The sequence below is a fragment of the Nesoenas mayeri genome (assembly GCF_963082525.1).
Source record: "Nesoenas mayeri genome assembly, chromosome: 1".
Lineage (NCBI taxonomy): Eukaryota > Metazoa > Chordata > Aves > Columbiformes > Columbidae > Nesoenas > Nesoenas mayeri.
This window is the reverse complement of record NC_137541.1, coordinates 119,421,634-119,436,880: the sequence shown is the minus strand read 5'-3', so window position 1 is coordinate 119,436,880 and position 15,247 is coordinate 119,421,634. Positions and strand designations below refer to the sequence as shown.

The window sequence follows — 15,247 nt, the reverse complement described above, 5'->3', positions numbered from 1 at the left end:
AGAAGCCAAAAAAAAAGCCTGATAACAACTTATTTAATTTCTATTTTGAAAGTATTTTAAACTTGTTGACTACTTGATGGTATCCCCCAAGGCACCCTTGATGCTCACGTGCTGTTGAAAACACCCTCTGTCTCACACCTAGAGAAGAGAAGCAGGTACAAATTGCTTCAGGAAGCATGAGCATAAATAACAAAACAGGGTGCAATTCCCTCAACCCACTGCCTTTAGGCTAAACTTCCTTGTTTAATTCAATTTCACAAGTCAGAGTAATTTCATCAGACCCAGCTACCAAAGATCCAACATTCCTAGACACCTAGCTGTCTCTACCAGGGTTTATTCAAGGACCTGAATTACTGGAATTAAAACAAACGAGGATAACCCTCTTGTGTTATTTTGCTTTGGGATTTTTCTTCAGTTGTTTGAGGGTTTTTTGGTGTTTTGATTGGTTGGTTTGGTTGGGGTATTTTTGTTGGTTTTTTGGTTGGTTGGGGGTTTTTTAAATCAAATTTTCAAAACACTTCAGGCACTGAATCCAGCAACTGCTCCCAAAAAATCCAAGTAAACAGATATAAACCACTACTAAGGAAGACTATTTGTAAAAAAAAAAAAAAAAAAGATTTATTTGCTGCAGTGTTTACATGCAAGATAATTGCTTTCGGTACCAAAAGAAAACAAGACTAGTAGAGTAATTTCATTTAAAAGATTTATCCTTCTTAACAAAAGTGACTTGGTATGGCTTTTTGATCCTCTGTACTACGATTATAAATTATCTTCAAAATCCTAGTTGAGGTGGCACTCTGAAATTAATCACATTTGCTAAAAACATACATGCAGATACATAAAGGAGAGCTCTAAGGAATTAAAAGCCAAATTTAATAAATGAGGTAGTTCATCTGGTTAGGCAGAAACATAGATTTGTGTTTCTTTGTATAAAACATCCACAACCTCTATACACGCATCTGCACTCAGAGGTCTATCGCTTGCAACACAGCCTCAATGAAAAGCTTTGCCCTTTGCCTTTCACAGCAGGGAGGGGAGTTCAAGAGATAACCTCGATGTGCGCAGCTGAAGACTTCCCCATCAGAACTCACTTGCTCCTGCTACAGCTCCGGAGCATCCCTCTCCACAGCCTACAGCAAGAGTGATGGCCAATTTTGCCCTTTTTTAGAGGCAGAGCAGATTAAGGCAGAACAGTACTTTTAATTACTGAGATAGTCAGACTGGTCTAACTTCGAACAATCTGACTTGGATGACTGCTGTGTCCAGATCCTGAGGATTTTTAACTACCTGAATGTATGGTATTTTTTTTCCTGTGCCTCTACCATAGTGCATTAAAACTTCCCTTCATATATACCACAAAACATTCATTTCTTTTTAAATTGCCAACCAGCAGCTCAGAGATTCAATGTTCACATTACTTAGCATTTAAAACACTACTAAACCATCTCAGCATTCTGCTACAAAAATCTTAAGTTAAATTGTGATTAAAAATGCCATTATAAGTCTGTACCTGATTATCAAGTGAGAGTTACTCAACTAAAGAAAGACATTTCAGCAGAGTTGACAGAACAACTTTCTGCCAGGCACCACATCAAGAAGAAAGGTGCTCATTGTCATTATCCTTCTCCGATTAAGGTCAGTCACTGTAGCCAGCACAGAACCAAGTATGCAATCCTTCATGTTATCTTTAAAAAGAAACTTCAAAGAGAAAAAAAATCATTTACAAAGTGAATAAATATCCCAGGCACCCATGGCTTCATTTATCCATGTTCTCTGAAACATCAATCAGCAAGAAGGACAGTCAGCGTTGTCATCTGTTTGCCTGTTCAAAAAACAAAACAAAAAACAAAGGTTCAAGTTCTGCTTATCAATTACTTGGAAGCTTCTCAACAGCATAGCTTAATAACCAGACAAACCACATGTATATATTTTTTATAAATAAAACCAAGTTTCAGGATTTAAGACATTTAAAATTATTAAAACCATCCAAATGTTTTACCTGCATATTTTTATAAATCCAATCTGTAAACACAGTCATGTTCCCATACACTCCAGGTCTATTGGGACTAGCACAGCCAGTTCCCCAGCTGGTATCTCCAACCAGCCACCATATGGAGTTTTTGTTAGTTACTAGAGGACCTCCACTGTCACCCTGCACAAAAAACAAGCATATTGTTAGAGAACCGGCCACCATGAAAGACACAATTAATTTCACTTCAGGAGTACAGATTAGGGTTCAAAAAAGGCTAGCCACCATTTGAAGGCAGTCACTAAAATAAAATGCAATAGCAATTACAGTATTAATTGCAAAAAGGATGAAAATTGTTTGCCCAAAGCACTAAACGAGATAGACATTATTGATTTTCTTGATCACAAGCATAATGCTAAGGTGTCTCTGTGATTATGAAGAGCATTCATTCACTTTCAAGCACCAGCAGGCAAAACATCCTCAAAGCATTAAAAATTACTGCCTCACCCTTTTTGGGTATTTAGCAAGAACTCTGGCAGCCATGCAGAAGATGGAACAAAAGCAACCCATTCTAAAGGGAGAAGCCCAACCAAAATGCTACTTTTTTTTTTTTTTTTTTTTAATTGGCATAGGATCTGTTTGTAATTAATAAATTATTTAAAAAACCCAACTAGTGAGACTGAAAATTAATCAGATTATTAAGTGTTAATATAGGAACAATTACCTGACAAGAATCAACTCCTCCTTCTAGAAATCCAGCACAGATCATTGTAGGCAAAATCATGCCATTATAGATATAGCCAGAGTTACACCTAGAACGTTCTATTAGGGACACCATAACATAATTCAAGGTATTTGATGTTTTGCCTGAAATTGAAATGCACAAACGTACAAAGACAAAATTAGAACAAGCATCATATTACAGGTTGTTTCAAAAAGATGGACCCAATTTGAAATCACTACTGCTTTGAAACTGGATTGCTTTTTTTGAAACATCCTGTACATTCCTATTACAAATCCCAGCAGCTAACACTGTTCAAGACAAAATAAACTTACTAGAAACATCAGAATGGACACTTAAGATGTATGATCCACTGCTCAGAGACAACTATGACATTAAAACTCCCTTCCAGTGAATTACCCAGCTTTGCTGTCTGTGTACTATAAAGCAAGAGAACATGGCACCCACCTGCCTACTCCAGCCCTAAATCAACTGTGTTATCTACAGGGCTAATAAAAGCACATGGAGGCTGCAAGAGGGGAAGAGGAGCTCCCCACAGTTTCACAGTCCAGCACAAGCCACCAGCAATTCCCATACTCTGTGTTCAGCTACATCCAACATCCCCATCCCCACCCAGCGGTCTCTAATACTGTAGGAAGCCTTTCCTCCATTTCCTTCTCATTTCTTGCAAATTTACTTGCATCATGCTGATTTCACTTGAGTCAGTGAAAGGACATGCTCCTGCCCTTTTGCATGTCCACAGGGGACTGGCTTAGCATACAACCCTTGTTATAAGAGAGGGTATATGGGCACTGAATTGGCCAAGCTAGCAGAGGCACAAAATTGTTTCCTGTGTGGATATTTCTGGCCCCTGACACTCATTTGAGGCTCCTTTGCAGCCTGCTGAATGCAACACACTACAAGTTGCTTTGGGACAGAATGCCTTTTGTAAATATTAGGGGCTGTCAAATGAGTGAAAAAACAGCGTATCAATAGACCTGGTTCAAACTGCCCAATCAGCCCATATAACTATTATTTTTAGAATGAAGAGGACTGCTTTTTTATGCAGAAGACCGAAATATTCCAAAGCCACTCTTACCTCCTTGGTACTCTGCTCCCCATCCAGATATCCAGCACTGCTGATTAGGTTCAAACATCATTCCTGGATTAGGCAGACAAACTGGCCGTACAGTATCTACAAAACAAACACAGTAACATCAGTAATCCCAGATGTCCAGACATAATGCAAAACAAATGCACATTAAATATCTCAGCATGACCACCGCTTGCATACACACAAGCATTTTTGCTGCACTTTACTTTCCTTGCAGATAGGCAATACCATGCAATGCAGGCAGCAGCAGAAAGCTCAGCAGCTACCCTTTCCCAAATGGCTACCTAATCCTGATCTCGAAGTGAGGAACAAGCACAGTTAAGGGTTCTAGCCCAAGTCATCAGGCTACCCAGAATGATTAACACCAGCTCTTCTGATCAGTAGAAGAGGACAAAGAAGAAGAAAGACTTCTAACTTCCTCTCTGCACTCTTTTGCAAAAAACACTGTTGAAAATAATCACAATGCAAGCAGGATTCCATGCCTGTATATAAGAAGTGTGAAGCAGAAAACCAGACAACCTTGCTACTCTCAGCAGCAGAAGAGGCCCTCCAGATTATTTCTAGCAGCTTTAAGCTGATGCACGGAAATACAAAAGACCTGTACAGATGGCACCTGTACACAGAAAGCACTTCAAGTGTAAATAATGCTTTGTCTGTTTTAACCACCTGCTTACAAACAACCTACATCTACATTTAAGAAAGGACCTTCTTGAAACATTTGGGTTTGGGTTTTTGGGTTGGGTTTATTTTTGTTTGATTGGTTTGTTTTTTGTGGGTTTTTTTTCCCTAATTTTTATTTGACATAACTTGGTTTAGGGTTTAGTCAGTTCCTCTACCACTACATCCTCACTCTGCATGTACAGGAATGGTGATACTTAAGCACTGTACAGCATTCTGGAGTAAAAGCTCATGACTGAGATGAACCCACACTCCATTCCCATGTTCTAGATTTAAATAAAGCCTAATCAGAAAATTAGAAGTTGTGCCCTCTGTCTCCACCTCCACCCCGTCTCTGCCTCTAGGTTGGCTCTACTCAGAGTTTGTGTTCTTCCTGTAAATATTTACAAAGCTTTCTTTATGAACTTCAGAAGTTTCAAAATATGTGCTTACAGCTATCAGACTTTTGTCCTAAGAAAGGCAGAATACATACCAGTAAATGTCAGCGGTGTCTCTAACTTCATAAGGGCAACGTCATTGTCTTTAGAATCTGTATCATAATCCGGATGGGAAATGATCTGTTGCACTCTGTACCCATATCCTAAGAACATCTCATTCTGGTTCAGAATCCCAGCATAAACCCTCCAGTTGTATGGGTCAGAAAATTGTCTACAGAAAAAAGACAGGTTAGAAGGTCTGCTTCTCTGCTAACGAGTCACAGATTATGACCATCAAAAAAATTGCCTAACAATGCACATGCATTTGACTACTGTCTCTGAAGAACAAGGCAAACAAATTGCAAGACAACTAGCTTTGAGAAAGCTTGACTCTAATTTCATAAATATATTAAAAAAAAAAAAATCTTTGAAATGGGTTAAGTATCACTGTCACCTGACCCTTAGTCACTCAGCACAGCAAATTATAGTCTGAGACTACAACACTGAAGTCTATTGATTTCCATGGCTGGAGGATCAAGCAGTTATTTCTGAGGTCTCACATGTCAGTGGTATCACTCACATGTACTATCCAAAGCATGCAAGGGCAGGAGAAACCAGAATCAGTAAAAACATAATCTAGTGAAGGAATTTCACTATCTTGAAAACGCTAGGGGTTTTTTTGTTTCGTTTTTGTGGGGTTCTTTTTAAATGTTAAGCATGCTCACTAGATGTAATTTAAGTAGCCTCTTGTGCTCCAGCACAGTTTACAAATGCTCAACAGAAAACTTTCCACAAGTGTTAAAACTCCCTCCATGAGAACTGGCAAGGCAGTAGTGCTCACAAGTTGCTCCCCCTCCAGAAAAAAATTAAAAAATTAAAAAATTAAAAAATCAAGACTTAGAAAACATTTTTGTGCCCTCTACAGCCTGGTTGCCATTCCTAAAGGTTTTGCATACTACAGAGATCAAATGAAAAAATGAAGGATAACATCCTCACATAAAAATATACACTTCCATTCCTTTCTCAAGGTTAAGGACAAAGTTATTTTTCCTCGGCTTAGCTTCAAACTATGATTCAGTCAACTAACCATTAAAATGTTATTGCTTAGTGGGTTTTCCCTCTAGCAGAAGTAGACACCTTTTAAACACATTCTTCCACTGTACACAAGGTACAATAACACCCTCAATGCTCCTTTAAACTTCTATTTTCATCAGTTAAAAATGGACAAAGCACCATTTCTTTTTCTTATTGATGCCTATGTAAGGTATTCCTTGGACAGGTATAAATCTACATTTAATACTGACTTTGGCTTTATTGCCCTGTGGCATGAGATGTGAGGAAATAAATGGTACAGGCATCTTCAAATTTATTGTGTCGACGGTTGTGCAATATTTGAGGGTTTGGCACATTTTCTTCCTTTTGTTTATTTTTCTGCCAAAGTGTAATTCACTGTCTTCATTATAACCTTCTACTGTCTGGCGTTACTTTGGTGTTTTGAATTTATCTCTTAAGTTGGATGAGTATCTGTGCCCAACACCACTATCCAACTTAATTTCCGCCTTTAATAAATAAGATAAGTAAATAAGATTTTCTCCCTATAGAAAGCAGACAGACAACCTGCAGCTGACCTTCTGTGCAACAAGTTTTCCCTTAATACCTGAAAATTACACTGTTACACAGCCAAAATATTGTACCTAGTACCTGCATTCAAGGGGGTTTCAAAGCAGAAAGTCAAGAGACTTAAGTAAATCTGTGCTTTTCAGCCTGGAGCAAGAAAAACAGCCATTTGAGAGATGAACAAGTGAGCTGGTGGTCACAGTGGCCACATGGGCCGAGACTCACCCTTCCACGCAGTGTGCCGCCGTCACGATCCACTGGGGGGTGATGATGGAGCCCCCGCAGACGTGAGTGCCCTTCACATGGAGGCTGACCTGCCACGGCCACTGCCCCAGCATCGCCCCACTGCCACCCACGATCCTGCTCATCATGTTCACGCTTTTAGTGGACAGGCCGCACTCTAAGGGGTCAGTCACATACATGCAGGTGTTAGTCAAAGGGAGAGTTGGTCTGGAAGATGGTGTCTGCAGCTCAGGGTTTGTTGGCAGAGGGGAGCGCAGGCCATGTCTGACCTCTGCTTTGCTGCCAGTCAATAGGCTGCAGCTCAGGCCCCTGCCCTGGACACCGAAATCCTGAGTCTCTCACAGCCCAGATCCCCTTTGCACTGCAAACGTCAAGATGAGTATTTGGTAGCCACTGCCCTTGGTTCACCACGAACCATAAACCAGTGGTTCATTTCACCTTTGAGTGTGGTATGCAGGCATCTCTGGTGAGCCACACAGGCACATGCCTTGATGCTGAACAATGAAAGAGATGTCGTCTCGTGACAATCATCACCATCAGGAACATACTGCCTACCCAGACATTAGATGCACCACAGACATCCCACCACAGCTGCCAGGCAAGAGCTACAGAACTTCACCACAGGGAAGTAATTTAAAGGAACTGGTGGCAGCAAAGACAAAAGCAACTGGAGATCTAACAACCCTCTGGTCTTCTCTCACACCCTGCTCTTTAAACTGCACCTTTTGAAACTTGACAACCACAGTTAAATCACCAACCCATCAAAAGAGGGCAGTTATTTATGTAGATTCAAACGAACTTTCCAGCCAGAGCATTTCAAAGCATGAAAAGTAGTTTGACAAACAGTCACTTACCTATGCAGCGCAGAGAAACCACATTTCCTGATGCACAATAATCACTGCAATAGAAATAATAATATAAAATAAAATTAAAACTACCCAAACAAAAAAAAAAAAAAAAACCACAGTATTTTAGGCACACAGTGAAGCAAATGGTGGGTAAAGTTCACCCTTCAGCTGCTGCCTACCCTTTCCAGCTATGTGCCCTGCCTTCACCCTCATCTTCCTGCTGAAGGTTCCCTCCTTTCTTCACTCTCTCCAGCTACCCTACCAGCAATCATCGGCCTCCACCATTTCTCACATTCACCAAAACTGTCATGTGGAAGACTGCAGTCACCAGTACAAAAGGTTTGTAAGCCTATTGAGGAGCAAGATGAAGAACAGCATGAGAAAGAGTTGAGCTGATTTATGAAGTAGTTGTAGAAGAACCTAAACAAGGGAACCACAGGAACTTTGCAGGCACAGCAGTCTGTAGGTTTAGAAACTAGACACTTCAGAGCTGTTTCATGAGTATAAAAATTATATTTTCCACAGTGAAAGATCCATTTGGCATGCTATGTGTTCACGTGACTGAAGATAAAAGCTGTACCAGCCTCTGTGTTACAGCTGGTAGCTATTGTCACCATACAGAAACTCCTGTTGATGGTCAAAGAGCCTTAGAAAAGTATCTTTCACATGGCAACCTTCTAGACAGCAGGGAGGGAACAGGATGGGCCATCTCTTCTAAAAGAGGAGAGAAAGAATGGAATAATGAAAGTTGTGGTTTTATATAGAAGGGAATGCAGTTGCTGCAGTCAGATTAAAAACAAAGTCTCTTTCCCTCTAACAATTCCCATTGAAAGATGTGCTTACATCATGCTACACCTCTTACAACAGCTAAAAAGACCGCTGATAAAAGGAAATAAGTTTGTATTAAAAAAAGGTACCTGCTATACAGCTTTTTGTACAGGTCTATATTCCCAGCACTTGTGTTCAGCTTCATGTAGCTTTTAAAGCTGGCTTCAGCTGCTACTCCTTGACTGTAGTAGTATGTATCTCTGCAAAACAGAAAGTCCATTATGAAACCCAGTAGTTTCAGTTTTCAAACAGGCAACAAACTGTGCCAAAATAACATTTCTGACATGAACACTAAATTTTTTTATTTTTTTTTTATTAAATGCCAATGTTGTAGTACAGTGCCAGAGACTCAGATTCTCTAAACATTCATCAAGTTCTGTTTCCCATCAAACAGTTACTAGATTAAAATAATATTTTCATCTAACATGCATAAAAGATAGGAATCCTCAGCCTCATGGAACACCGTATGAAAAAGGGATGGCTTTGCTGGTACATTTACACAGCATAGTTCTAGGTCCAGGCACAAGAGAAGACAGTATTTGCCAACTGTATCAAAGAGAGGCAACATCAAGTATTTCAACTGCAGAAGAATTCAGGCTACAGCATTACATGGGGAGAACATGGACAGCACTCTGGGCCATGAATGCTTATGGTGATCTTCCACACGAGCAGGAATTCCTTGTGTCCTCAGAAGATTAAGGCTTTCTATGCAATACATGTGATAACAGGTTAAGCCAGACTGGATGTTACTGAGCAATTACAATGATCTGCTACTAGCTGAGGTGAGCTCTGGAAGATGGTTGTGAGTGAACGTACTTATATCTAAGTGACCCCACCGAGTAACCACCGCATGCATGCCAGATGCTGTTACTCGCAGCAATGCTTCATTTTGATTCTGTAACAGCTATGATTGTTAAAATCGTACCAACCAGGGTCCACAAGAACTAGATCACTAAATGCTTTTTGTTTCAGTTATGCATTCTTAAAAATGGCAAGAGGGAAATTTTAACCTTTCTATGCATGTGCAAAGGCTGATGAAGTTTAGACTTACACACTGTAGCCCATGTCTTTACATGCAGTCTTCCCATAATCATCATTCCAGTCATCTTGACAAACAGGATACCAGCATTTGCTGACAGGTGAATAAACTTCCAGGATAAAGTTTGGTCCGAAAAGTCTAACTGCCAGAAAAGGAAGAAGAGGAAAAAAAAAAACAAACCTGAGAACACCACAAGCTATGTTCCTGCCCATTCTTAATACTTAAAGGTATTATTACTCACAATTTTGCTTGTATTTACAAACTGGTGTTAATGCTGCCTTCAACTTAGACTCTGAGTAGATATCAAGCAGACAGAAATATCACAATTACTTAATTCTTTTGTGTAAGGCAATTTAAAAGAACTACCACTTTAAAATGCAAGACAGTGTTCATATTTTCAGCTGTTATGCTCAAAATTCTTTCTCCTTCTACCACTGAGAAAGATTACAACAGCCAGTCTTATCTTTTATCCATACAACCATGTATTTCTTATCATATATTGTGTATCAATAAAATATAATCTATTCTGCTATATTGACATACTATATCTTAGTACACCAAATTTCTCAAACAAGTGTTTGTAGAGCAAGAATGTAATAAGGAGCAATTACCTCTGACATTCTATGCCTCATTATGTATTTATTTGCAGAAGAATTTAATATAAAATAGCTCAAGCAAAAGAACAGATTTAACAAGCTTCTCCAAAATTGCATTATTCAACCAAATGGAGTGGAACATGTTTGGAGCATTCATCAGTAAATGCTAACACTGTATGAGGCATGTGCAGAATAAAAGTTCCCAAAGAGAGAATAAGAGCGCAGCAGTTTTCCAGAGTGGCACTGGTGCAATACAGGTGCTAGAAGCAGGTTGCCACATCTTTGGAATGAACAAATAGATTATATTTCCACCTTTCACCTTCAGCTCTGCACTCAACCTCCCCTGGGCTACTTCTCAGTTGGAAACACTGATCAGATCAGGCTTTCTTACACAAAGGAGTTAGGAAATAGTTGAAAATAAGTACTGGGAGAACAGGGAATGCAAAATATGTGGACAATCACAAGCCTGATTAGAGACCACCAGATCTCTGTTATCACCTGAAGTTCTCCTAAGGAGTCAATGATGACTGTTCATTCCGCAGACAATGTTACATCAGTTTTGCACAAACTGCATTCAAATCAAAAGGTAAGATTTTAAAAACTGATTTAAAGTTAAGCCAGCTCAGACCCCTGAATCAGTGATTTTCTTTCAGCTTTTTAACTGGACTGGAAACAGACAATATCTAGATGTAGGCTTCAAAGCACTCAAACACCTTAAACCATTTTAGCAACATAACTTGGTCTAAAATGGCCCTATTGTAACTTGTGCAAGCTTTGGACAAAGAAATTTGCTCAAAAACCCTTGCAGTTGACTGAAGGTCCCCCGTCTTGGCTGCCAGCACTCACCACACCGGTTTTCATCCTCCCCGTTGGGGCAGTGGTTCACTCCATCACACCAGCGCGAGGGCTGTAGGCACACTCCTGAAGATCCACACTCTATCAAGGAGCCAAGACAACGATTCTCTACTGCAGGGAGAGAGCAACACAGCTGTTAGGCTGAACATCAGCTTAGCTTCAGGTGACTATTGCCAACCCTCATCTTAAGGAATATGCCAGTTTGGCATAGCAAAAGATCAGAAAGTGCTCTTAAATTCAGAAGTGGGTGAAGACTTAACCCAACACAACAGAAGATGTATTGCTCTATCCTTTACATCACTTGTCAGATTAAGTCGCTGATGCAGCTGTTTGGATTTTGCCCACGGCCTCCTCTGAATAAGTGAGCACCATTAAGTTGTCTAAAAGCAGTCAGCTTTGCACTGACAAAGCATAACATTTATAAACAGAAAAGGAGGAAGAAAGTGATTACTCAAATTACAACCTTTTGCTTTCTCTGCCATTTAAAACAAGATTACATTCATCTTGTATAAATCAGAGTAAAAAAAAAAACGCCCTAAGAACACAAAGTGTCATCCTAACTGTTTTAGACTAAGTCCTCTCTTGCACAGAAAAGAATGAAGAGACTCCTAAAAATATAGCAGATCGGTTTTTAATTTCTTTTGAAAAGTGGCTTTCATTGAAAGAAAAATTAAAATAAACTTCACCTGAGCTGAGCAGAATTGCTCTAGCCCAGCCTCAGAGCTCACTCACCCCCGTTGGGGATGACTTCCAAGGCAAAGATATCATCTCTGATACAGCTTACAGTGGTGAGACAGGCTGGACTCACACAACTTTAACACACTTTCAGAGCAAAAGCTTCACAGAAACAAATAAATGGACAGGAATTACTTCTGCTCCAATAAAGATCCCATTTTAACAAAATAAAACATATCTTGACCATTTACACTCTTGCAGTTAAGGTACACAAATTTAATGCAGTCTCCTTCCTTTACCTGAAATTAAGTCAAGTTCAAATTTGGAACAGAGCTCCATTTCAGAGAGGGTGCATAGCAGTGACTTCCCTAATGAAATGCAGCGCAGAATGTGTTGTCCAAGCACAGCTATGTGCCAGCTATCCTCCAATGCAAAAACACTTGCAAGAGGTCAGACTAGTCTTTACTGACAGCTATGGCCCCATACCAGCTTTTGCCAGATAGACTGGAGCTTTCCAGAGAAGCCACCTGAATAAGCCACTCCAGAAGAGTCAAAGTTGATTACTTCGCTCAATGTCAAAAGAAGGGGAAGGGGAAGGGGAAGGGGAAGGGGAAGGGGAAGGGGAAGGGGAAGGGGAAGGGGAAGGGGAAGGGGAAGGGGAAGGGGAAGGGGAAGGGGAAGGGGAAGGGGAAGGGGAAGGGGAAGGGGAAGGGGAAGGGGAAGGGGAAGGGGAAGGGGAAGGGGAAGGGGAAGGGGAAGGGGAAGGGGAAGGGGATCACAAACAAACAAAACTGAGTCATTAGGAAGCAATATTAGTTCATCTCTGGAGACAGGCAACAAAGAATTTCCTGTTCATTAATTCAGCATAAAATGGAAGAATGTATATTTCTAACTTTAAAAGTTTAATACATCTTTTCTTTCAGAACTGAAAAAAAAAACCAAACCAAAACAAAAAACAACACCTTACCAAAATACCAGATGAAGAAAGCAGCAACTGCACAACAAATGACTAGTAAAATTGATAATATAATGACTATGGTTTTCTTTGCACCTGAAATTAAAGAAAGGAGAAAAAGATAAAATAGTTTCACAAATAAGGCAACTTCCAGCCACCAGTACTATCTGTTTCCTTGACATCAAACCCAGACATTTTTTGCCAGGCAGACTTTTCTCCATTTCACCGCCCTTCCTCCAAATTGTCCAGGTTCTTATCCAGTTACACTGGCATCCCATCCACCTATTACTTCTTCAGCCACAGGGAGGTGGCTCCTTCAACACAGGAGTTGGAAGATCTCTTATTTTTTATCTTACGTTGGAAGACCTTAAGTCTAAAATTGAAAGAAGTCCTGACAAAACTTACTTGGTGCACATGTTCTCCTGGATGAATGTGCTACTGGCCTAGTTGACTGGTAGGTAGCAACCCTTGGGACGTAGCTTGGCACTGATGGAACATTTGTTGAGAAGTTCTGTGGATATGGGTAAGCACCTACTGGCTGCCTGGCAGAATAGACATTTTCTGGCTGAAAGCCACCATTTTCATAGTATGACGGAAGACCCTAAATGATAATGTTGAGGGGAAGGAAACAGGGAAAAAATGAAAAACAAGAGACAAGACCTCATTAAGGACAAAATAAGTTTCAGATGCCATTTGCATTCAGAACCCTACTAAGTAATTCTGCCAGTGCAGAAATTCACCATGCATGCATACACATGCTAGTGACTCCAGTTTGCACAGAGAAGGAGGTTTACAGTACATGACTAATAATACCTTGCACTTTGAATAATAACAGAGATTGAGGCTGGAAGCCGTATAAATAGATCAGTTTCCTGCTCCAAAGTAACTCAGCCTAAGGACTTTTTAGCCCAGCCCTCCAGCTGGCCACACAAACCATTGCACTGGAACACTTGATAGGGTAGAAATAAGCAGCAAGGATGGTTTTAGGCAGTACCGTCAGCAAAAGAAATGCTGAAAAGTAACAGCCTTTGTGTTCCCCGGTTGTCCAGGTCTAAGATAAATGCTCTACTGCTCTGTTTTGTCCTCTGGCAACACCAGGTATGCATAAGCTATTTCTGAAACTCACTGGCCTACAGCAGGTCATGGAATATTTACCCTGGAAGGGTTTTAACAACTAGTTAGAAGCCATTCCAATCTATTCTTCCACAATAAGCTTTAAAAACACAAATCTCTCCCAGGAATACCTGAGCACCTGACATGCTAGTTAATTCAAGCCTCTTACACCTGACTCACAGTATGTCTTTCCCTTTTTGCAGAAAACACAACAAACACTTACATCCACATTTTAAAAGACTTGCTAACCAGTGCATCACTTATAATAGGCTATTACTGGTAAAGAAATAAAAACCCAATTAAAAAAAAACAACAAAAAAAAACAACAAAAAAACGACACAAAAACAACAATAATAAAAATACCAAACAAATGAAAAAAACCAAACAAACAAACAAAAAAAACCCCAGATATGAATATTTTGAATATTTTGTTTACTTACTACAGTAGAGGTCATCTTTCCTGTGTCAGCAGTACCAAAGGAATTCAAGTGTTTGGAAGTAAAGTGTGAACCTGTATTTAAAAAAAAATACATAAAAGGAAAAAAAAAAATCACAACCAGAATCTTTGTCTGCCTCTGTTGTCAGTTTTTCCTTTGGAAAACCACCAAATCTGGAGGAAAAAGGAAAATACGGAAGTATTTCAAGAGAGGATACAAGTTAAGGTGCAGCATGAAATCGGATCTCAATAGCCTCTCAATACAACATTGAGGATTATACAGTGGCAACTATTCATTAACACGAGCGCCACACAAACCAAGAAGGTTAAGTTAGTGCTCACTCTCGCTGACAGAATGAAAGTTAAAGAATATCCTGGCAACAACCCACACAGTGTCAGTACCAAGTTCAAGTCCTCCTGTCTCTCTCAACACTTACTCATGGATCGCTCAAGGTTTATGACACAGAAATGAGAACATGAACAATGCATCAGGAAATACACATTCAACTAGCTCATTTGATAACATCATGACTATTAGCCCCACAAGCTACATCTTTTTCACTTTTCTGTGTTACAAACAATTGTTTTCTTGGTTGTGTGTTGTAGCCACCACACCAAAAACAGGGAGAGAAGCACAACATGGAAATACACAACATCAATATGAAAGTTTTTCAAATAGAACAGAAGAAAGGAGCTACATCCGATGTTTCAACCATATAGCAGTTTATTTTAAAGTTAACATTAACATTAAGTAAAACTGCAGACTATCAAAGACACATGAAACATTAAATGTTTGCTGCCACAGTTCTAATATAAGCAGTTATAGACCTCTACAAGCAATAATTTTAAGAAATAGTTTAATCTATTGAGTCCTCTCATAATGTTACTACATATGAAAAAAGCCTAGACGTGCCTCAGTCAGGCACTGAGAAGTACCTTTCTCCAGCTCCCAGAGCAGTACCCTGAACACAGACACACTGGCACGATCCCTGTCGAAAGCCAGGACTACGAAGAGCAGTTGCATTAAGACACAGCATAATTCAGCTCGACGTATAAGGTTATCTTCTAGAACCTGTACCTAGGTGTCACCTCACTGCAAACTGAACTGCAAATGCTTTTGAAGTACCTCGAGCGTGCCAATACT

At 39.9% G+C, this 15,247-nt stretch overlaps 1 protein-coding gene across 1 annotated transcript; it reads right to left on the bottom strand.

Annotated features, from left to right (window-relative positions):
• Positions 1 to 1,478: 1,478 nt before the first annotated feature.
• On the bottom strand, positions 1,479 to 14,602 carry TMPRSS2 (transmembrane serine protease 2). The gene is made up of 12 exons (XM_080355485.1): positions 14,108 to 14,602; positions 12,960 to 13,155; positions 12,567 to 12,650; positions 10,916 to 11,035; positions 9,486 to 9,615; positions 8,524 to 8,634; positions 7,613 to 7,656; positions 6,741 to 6,915; positions 4,955 to 5,130; positions 3,790 to 3,885; positions 2,694 to 2,836; positions 1,479 to 2,152 (listed from the first exon to the last, which is right to left on the bottom strand). Exons 1-12 carry the CDS (start codon positions 14,198 to 14,200, stop codon positions 1,952 to 1,954), a joined length of 1,569 nt encoding a protein of 522 aa, XP_080211611.1. The 5' UTR covers positions 14,201 to 14,602; the 3' UTR covers positions 1,479 to 1,951.
• Positions 14,603 to 15,247: the final 645 nt, after the last annotated feature.

Bases quoted from the DNA above. Each gene is read 5' to 3' on its own strand.
- TMPRSS2 (XM_080355485.1), bottom strand. From the start codon at position 14,200: ATGTATTTTTTTTTAAATACAGGTTCACACTTTACTTCCAAACACTTG. The intron at 11,036-12,566 runs GTAAGGTGTTGT...CTCTCCCTGCAG, and splicing joins TTTCTTCATCTGGTATTTTG to TAGAGAATCGTTGTCTTGGC. The intron at 5,131-6,740 runs GTGAGTCTCGGC...TTTTTTCTGTAG, and splicing joins GCGGCACACTGCGTGGAAGG to ACAATTTTCTGACCCATACA.